This window comes from Rhinopithecus bieti, unplaced genomic scaffold, assembly GCF_001698545.2.
Source record: "Rhinopithecus bieti isolate Rb0 unplaced genomic scaffold, ASM169854v2 scaffold_5260, whole genome shotgun sequence".
Taxonomy (NCBI): domain Eukaryota; kingdom Metazoa; phylum Chordata; class Mammalia; order Primates; family Cercopithecidae; genus Rhinopithecus; species Rhinopithecus bieti.
Window position 1 is genome coordinate 2,780,152 of NW_016805896.1, and position 8,500 is coordinate 2,788,651.

The 8,500-nt window shown below is 36.1% G+C and overlaps 1 protein-coding gene across 8 annotated transcripts in view; it reads right to left on the bottom strand.

Annotated features, from left to right (window-relative positions):
• KIAA1328 (KIAA1328 ortholog) overlaps positions 1-8,500 on the bottom strand; it is a 400,177-nt gene that overhangs the window by 141,255 nt on the left and 250,422 nt on the right. For all 8 annotated transcript variants that reach the window (XM_017873982.1, XM_017873981.1, XM_017873984.1 and 5 more), the window contains one exon: positions 6,357-7,018. In XM_017873982.1, coding sequence (XP_017729471.1) covers positions 6,357-7,018 — 662 coding nt within the window. The remainder of the gene's footprint in view (positions 1-6,356; positions 7,019-8,500) is intronic.

Here is an 8,500-nt window from a genome sequence, read left to right on the forward strand (position 1 = left end):
TTGATGGGTGCTGACGAGTTGATGGGTGCAGCACACCAACATGGCACAAGTATACATATGTAACAAACCTGCACGTTATGCACATGTACCCTAGAACTTAAAGTATAATAGTAATAATAATAATAAAGAAAGGAAAAGAACAGAAAGTCTCTGAAAATAAAGAGAAAACATAAAGAAGAACTAAGTGGAAATTTTAGCTCTGGAAAAAAGATAACTGAAAAAGACAATAAGTAAAATTTAAAAACTCAATGGACTGGCTCAAAAACAGAATGAAGAGGACAAATGAAAGAACCAGAAATTTGAGAATAGAACAAGAGAAATTGCACAATCTGAACAACAAAGATAAATAGACTAAATACACACAAAAAAGCCTAAACAGAATGTCAGAGACATGTGGAACATTTTAATAGTTGCCATTCTGACTGGCGTGAGATGGTATCTCACTGTGGTTTTGATTTGCATTTCTCTAATAATCAGTGATATTGAGCTTTTTTTCATATGTTTGTTGGTCGCATAAATGTCTTCTTTTGAGAAGTATCTGTTCATATGCTTTGCCTACTTTTTGATGGAATTGTTTTTTCCTTGTAAATTTGTTTAAGTTCCTTGTAAATTCTGGATATTAGAAACTTTCTCAGATGGGTAGATTGCAAAAATTTTCTCCCATTCTGTAGGTTACCTGTTCACTCTGATGACAGTTTCTTTTGCTGTGCAGAAGCTCTTTAGTTTAATTTGATCCCATGTGTCAATTTTGGCTTCTGTTGCAATTGCTTTCAGCATTTTCATCATGAAGTCTTTGCCCATGCCTATATCGCAAATGGTATTGCCTAGGTTTTCTTCTAGGGTTTTTATGGTTTTGGGTTTTACATTAAGTCTTTCATCCATCTTGAGCTAATTTTTGTCTAAGGTGTAAGGAAGAGGTCCAGTTTCAGTTTTCTGCATATGGCTAGCCAGAGATCATGTCCTTTGCAGGAACATGGGTGAAGCTGGAAGCCATCATCTTCAGCAAACTAACACAGGAACAGAAAAGCAAATACCACATGTTCTCACTCATAAGTGGGAGTTGAACAATGAGAACACATGGACACAAGGAGGAGAACAACACACACCAGAGCCCGTTGGGGAGTCCGGGGCAAGGGGAAGGAACTTAGAAAATGGGTCAATAGGTGCAGCAAACCACTGTGGCACCCGTATACCTATGTAACAAACTTGTACACTCTGCACACATATCCCGGAACTTAAAGTAAAATTTAAAAAAATGTGGAGCCATAACAAAAGATTGTAAATTTATGTCATTAGCTAGCCAGAGGAGGGCATGAGGTTCAAAAAGTATTAGAAAAAAATAATTAGAGAAAACTTCCTAAATTTGACAAAAGACACAAAACTATAAATCAAGAAGCTGATCAAAGTTTTTATAGGATAAAGAAATCCATGTGAAGACATATCACAGTGAAATTTCTTAAAACTAAAGACAAAAAAAACTTTAAAAGCAAAAGAGAAATTATATTTTATGTATAGAGAAAATAATGCAAATGACTGTGGAAAACATCAGGGGCAGAAGAAAATGTCACATTTTCAAGTGCTGATAGAAAAAAAAAAAGCAACCCTGTCAACTCAGAATCCTATATTCAGCAATGGTAATAGCCTTTAGAAATGATGTAAAAATGAGAACATTTTCATACGAAGCAAAACTACTGCAGGCTTACCCTAACGAACAGTTTAACAGAGCTCTAAAAACAAAACAACAAAACAAAAGATAAAAGAGGAAATCTTGGAACATCAGGAAGGAAGAACAATAGAAAAAAATAGAAATACAGATAAATATAATAGATTTTTTCTCTTCACTTTCCTAAATTACTCTGTAACTTATTTTAAATTTGATGATTTAAGCAAAAATTATAATATTTTATGATGTGGTTCTTAATGAAAGACTCTGTTTAGGTTTTTTTTGGTTTAGTCTATTTCTGTTGTTCAGATTGTAAAATTTCTCTTGTTCTATTCTCAATGAGAAACTCTTTAAGACAATTATAAATGGGGGAGGGTAAGGGAACTTAAAGGGAGATCAAATTTCTACATTTAATTTAAACTGATAAAATATGACACCAATAGACTTTGATAAGTTATATGTGTTTAACAGAATATTTAGAGCAACCAATAAAATAAATCTATTCAAAGAAATATACTCAAAAACACTACAGTGGTTTCTTGGTATCCTCAGGGGATTAGTCCCAGACCTTCTCCCATACCAAAATCCCACGGATTTACTCAAGTGATGTGTATGTATATATAATCTTTGCACATCCTCTGGTATAATTTAAATCATCTCTACATTACTTATAATACTGGTAATACCTACTATAATGTCAATGCTATGTAAATATTTGCTATACTATATTTTTTATTTATAATAGTTTTATTATTGCATTATTTATTGCCCCCAAATATTTTCAATCCACAGTTGGTTGACTCCAGGGATATGGAGGGCCAACTATATGGGAAATCATATACAATTTACATTAAAAGTAAGTGTCTGGGCCAGGTACAGTGTCTCATGCCTGTAATCCCAGCACTTTGGAAGGCTGAAGTAGGGAGACTGCTTGAGCCTAGCAGCTCAAGACCAGCTTGAGCAAAATGGCGAAACCCCATCTCTACAAAAAACAAAAATTAGCTTGGCATGGTGGCACATGCCTGTAGTTCCAGCTATTCAGGAAACTGAGGCAGGAGGATCACCTGAGCCCAGGAGGTCAAGGCTGCAGCAGTGAGCCATGATCATGTCACTGCACTCCAGCATGGGCAACAGAGTGAGAGCCTGTCAAACCAAAAAAAAAAAAAAAAAAGTAAATTTCTGAACATGACATACCAATTAAAAGAAACTGGCTGACTTAAATAAATGCTGTGTCTAAGAAACTGAATTCAAAATCACAACATATATATGGTGAAAGTAAAAGGATGGAAGAACACATACCTTGAAAACCTTAATAAAATGAAAGTAAGAATGGCTATATTAATATCGGGTAAAGGAGACTTTAGATAAAAAAAGATTACGAGGTAGGTGGATCACCTGAGGTTAGCAGTTAGAGACGAGCCTGGCCAACACGGTGAAACCCCATTTTTACTAAAAAAAAACATATATATACATATATATAAACTAGCCAGACATGGTAGTGGGCGCCTGTAATCCCAGCTATTCGGGAGGCTAAGGCAGGAGAATTGCTTGAACCCAGGAGACGGAGGTTGCAGTGAGCCAACACAGTGCCACTGCACTCCAGCCTCGGTGACAGAGTGAGACTCCATCACAAAAAACAAAAACAAAAACAACAAAAAAAATAGGAACCGAGAAAGACATTACATAGTGACAAGATGGCTGATCTGCCAAGAAGACACAGCCAATTTAAATGCGTAAGCAGCAAATAACAGAGGTATAAATATATAAAACAAATACTAATAGAACTAACAGGAAAAATAGATAATAGATATATCATAATTGTACCTGGAGATTTCAAAACCCCTCTGTCAATAAGTGATAGATGTAGGTAGAAAATCAGCCAGAATATAGAAGAATTCAACAATACTGTCAAATAATAGGATCTAATTTACAGAACACTCCACTCAACAGCAGAATATATATTCTTTTCAAACATCGTGGAACATATATCAAGACAGAACATACCCTAGGGTCCTTAAACAAACTTCAATGAGTCTGAAACAATGAAAATTATACAGTGTGTTATGTGAGCACAGTGGTGTCAAACTAAAAATCAGTAACAGAAATAAAACAGGAAAATCTTTAAGAACTTGGAAACTAAATATAGCACTTCTAAATAACCCATGAGTCAAATAGGAAGTTTCAAAAGATACCCCAAAAAAACACTGAATTGGATGAATATGAAAATGCAACATATCAAAATTTGTGGGACACAGCTGAATCAGTGCCGAGAAGGGAATTTAGAGCACTAAATGTTTCCAGTAGAAAAGTGAAAAAGTCTCAAATCAATATGCTTTCACCTTAACAAATTAGGAAAAAAGAAGAGCAAAGTAAATTTAAAGCAAGCAGAAGGAAGAAAATAATAAAGAGCAGAAACCAATGAAATTGAAAACAGAAAATAACAAAACTAAATGAAACAAAAGCCAGTTATTTGAAAGATAATTAAAATAAACAAACCTGTGGCAGGGTAGATTATCCAATAGATAATTTGAATAGCCTTGTAAGTATAAAGGAAATTAAACTTGGAATTTACAGTCTCAAAAAATAAATCTCCAGGTCCAGATGGTTTCACTGGAGAATTCTACTAAACATTTATGGAAGAATTAACACCAATTCTACACAATCTCTTTCAGAAAGCAGAAGCAGAGCAAACATGTCCCAACTCATTTTATGAGGCCTGCGTTACCTTGATACCGAAACAAGACAAGGACAAAGGGGGAAAAAAAAACGGAAAACAACAGAACAATATCCCTCATCAAAACTAATGCAAATAGGCCAGACACAATGGCTCACGCCTGTAATTCCAGCTACTCAGGAGGCTGAGGCATGAGAATCCCTTGAACGCAGTAGGTAGAGGTTACAGTGGGCTAAGATCACACCACTGCACTCCAGCCTGGGTGACAGAGCAAGACTCTGTCTCAAAAAAAAAACAAAACAAAACTGATGCAAATATTCTCAACAAATATTAGTACATGGAATTCAGTAACATTTTTAAAATCATACATTATGACCGAGTGGGGTTTATTTCAGGGATGCAAGGCTGGTTTAATATTTAAAAATCTATGTAATTCACCATATTAACAGGGCAAATAAGAAAAGCATATAATCATAAAAGATACTTGACAAAATTCATAAAAGGTATTTGACAAAATTCAACATCTATCTATGATAAAACTTTACATAATCCATAACAGAAAAAGCGGATAAATTGGACTTTATTAAAATTAAAAATTTTTGCTCTGTGAAAGATCCTATTAAGCAATTGAAAAGGCAGAGTCAGGAGCAGTGGCTCAAACCTGTAATTCCAGGTTTAGGAGGCTGAGGCAGGAAAATTGTTTAAGTTCAAACCACCCTGGGCAACAGTGAGAACCTGTCTTTACCAAAAGAAAAAAAAATTAAAGATAAACAAGAACAGACAAGCTACAGACTGGGAGAAAATATTTGCTACTCACATATCTGACAAAGGACTTATATCTAGATATATGAAGAACTCTGCAAACAGCAAAACACCCAAATGATCCAATTAGAATATGGGCAAAACTGAAGAGAGAATTTACTGAAGAAGATAGGAGGACAAACAAGCACACACACAAAAAGATGTTCAACATCATTAGCCATTAGTGAAATGCAAATTAAGACTGCAATGAAATGTCACTATACACATATTAGAGGAGGTAAAATAAAAATTAATGACAATACCAAATGTCAATAAGGATGTGGAGAAAAGAAACACTATATAATAACAAATTAGCAATTTAGCTTTTCAAGCACTGTTCTTAGGAAGAACTGTTAAGGGAAGAACAGCCCACATGTGGATAGGTTTATGAGAATTCGTCATTCAACAGGTCTTGCTTCATGGCCAGAAAGGGTTAAATTTAGAAGACTCCCATCACTTGTTATATTTTATATTATGGCAGGTAGACATAAATTTGGAATGATGACAGCTAATCTCACTGCTTTACAATCTAATTCCACACCCCGAAATCTCAAGCTTTTACTTAATGCCTAATATTGTCCACAACGATATCAAACAGCCAAGGATTCTGCATAATGGTAAGATCATTTTAAAATGTCTTTGGAACCCAGCAAAAATTACACCAGACTGCTCAGAAATAGATATTCTAAGCTATCAGTTTGGAAGGCAAGGTAATCTTTGAAGTCTTTCAAAGAATAAAGGGGAATTTACTTAGTAGACGTAACTGATACGCATCTTGAGCAAGCCAAGATCCAGAAGAACCTCTGGTTCTACACATCTGCTATAGTAATACAGCAATTTGACACTGTGTTCTTCAAACTACAGACGTTGCTAAAAGAAGAGGCAGGACTCGGCCAGGTGCGGTAGCTCACGCCTGTAATCCCAGCACTTTGGAAGTTCTAGGCGGGTAGGGTAGATCACGAGGTCAGGAGTTCAAGACCAGCCTGGCCAAGACGGTGAAACCCCGTCTCTACTAAAAATACGAAACTTAGCCATGTGTGGTAGTGGGCGCCTGTAATCCCAACTACTCAGGAAGCTGAGACAGAGAACTGCTTGAACTCGGGAGGCGGAGGCTGCAGTGAGCTGAGATCGTGCCGCTGCACTCCAGCCTGGGCAATAGGGCAAGACTTCGTCTCAAAATAAAGAAAGAAAGAAAGAAAAAGAACAGGCAGTACTCACCAATTGTAATCCAGTCGAGACTGGTGAAGCTGTTGCTGTTTTAGAAGAAGCTTTGTCTCCTGCTGGGCCAGCAGATGCTGAAGGCGTTCCTTTTCAATTTCCAGCTCCATTTTCTGAAGCATCAGTTGCTGCTTTCTATCTTCTGAGATCTGCTTTTTCAAAGTTTCATTTGGTTGCAGCGCCCCTCCACCATGCAACAGAGATGCCCAAGACAGCCCACAATAACTGCATGATTCTGGATGTGTCTTAGGATGTTGAGGGGCCATGTTTGTAGAATGGCTCTCATGAACACGATCTGCAGCAAGTCTATGACCACAGCACTGACTAGGAGCAGGCTTAAGGTGTGGACATTCCTTCATGTGCAATTCTTCTTGTGGCATTTTCTCTGTTGGGACTGCATCTACTGGTTTTCTCCCTGGAGATTCGTAATTACATGTTGTGGTCTCTGATGGTATCTTACCTAGATCATCTTTGGGATGATGAAGGGTTACTGGTTTCAAAGAATTATTCCTAAATGCTATAAGGGATTCTGATGCTGAATCCTGGATTGCAGACTTAGGTCTTTGCTTAGTTTGATAGTAGGTCTGCCGTCTGGCTACACTCAAGTAGGAACCATCCAGTTCCACAGATGAACACTGGAGAGTGCTTTTTCTATTGGATACCTAGAAAGAACCATAAGATCACCTGTCAAATAAGAACACAATATAACAAGTTCTTTCATTCAGTTTTTCAGAAATCAGTGATATATGTTTACCAAGCCAAAGTTGTTTTGTCTTAAATATTAAATTATAGCATTCACACAGTTAAACAGACTTGTGCCCCAAAGCTACATCCATTATCAAACAATCTACACTTCCGTAAATCCATATAAAGATAAGAAAAATAAGTTGCTGCTACATGTTGCTTAAGCAAGATCTTTGGTGATTTCAGGAGTTGCAAATAATGAGAGTTACATAAAATCAATTTTGAGAAGAGGTAAAAGCCTTAAACATTAACATCTTAAAATGTTTACTTTTGAATACTGAGCCAAGAAATCCATTCAGTCACCTTAAATATTCTTTGCCATTACACGGCATGAGATTTGATGTAAAACATTTCACCTTATACTGAATAGAATGTGACTTACTGGTAGAACTTTGATGAGGGTTTATAAATATCTTTACAGAACACAGATAAAAACAACCACTTTCAACAAAATAGGATTCTAACCAAAAGCAGTTAAATACAAAAAGTATTTAATTTCATCTACAAACGTAAGTGATTTTTCAATTAATCTATTCAAGTGATTAGTCTGATAGAATTTGGGCAGAAAGGAAGCAGTTGCAAATTATCTCTGACATGTCAATAAAGTCAGATTTTCCAACATGTTAGCTGTAAGTCTGTTCTATCGGTGAGAACAAAACTTAATCTATATCAGTGATTCTCAAACTTTAATGTGTAGCAGAATAACCTGGAGAGTGCTTGTTAAACATGAAACTATAGCTTAATCCCCAGAGTTTCCAAATCTTTCTGTCTGGAGCAGACTCAGAGAATTTGCTCATGTTGCTGATCTGGGACCACACTTTGAAAACTGTTGGTCTGTATCATGGAACATCTCCATCTCCCTTACTGTTGAGCTTAGCTTGGGAAGGTTGAGTTGTTATACTTAGCTCATCTGTGAACATCATTACTTAGTATGACTAAGCAGCTTTTCTTCACAGTGTATTTCAGAAACATGGTATATCTAGGTTCCAGGTTGTCCAAAATGAAATATTATAGTTTAATGTAAATGTTGTGTGTGTTACAGAAGAGCAACTTGCCCATGAAGGTGGACACTTGTAATTAACAAAATAATAATGAAAGATAATGATCAGACTCTTCCAAGGGTAGTCCTTTATAACATAAAAACTTCCCCTCAATTTAGATCTGGAGCACAGCAAAAAAGGGCCTCCAAGTCCAATTACTTAACTAGCAAGATGGGTTGTTTGAAAATGTGTTATTCCTACCAGCTGTTATTTCTTTTGAGCAGTCAGAGTATAACCTTTAACACAAATCTGAAAGGAACAAATCCACTTGTGGAGGGAGAGGCCTTGTTTTCCAAGGCCTTTTTACTCTAGATACATAGATTCAGTCTTTTTTTTTTTTTTTTTTTGTAATTTTTAAAT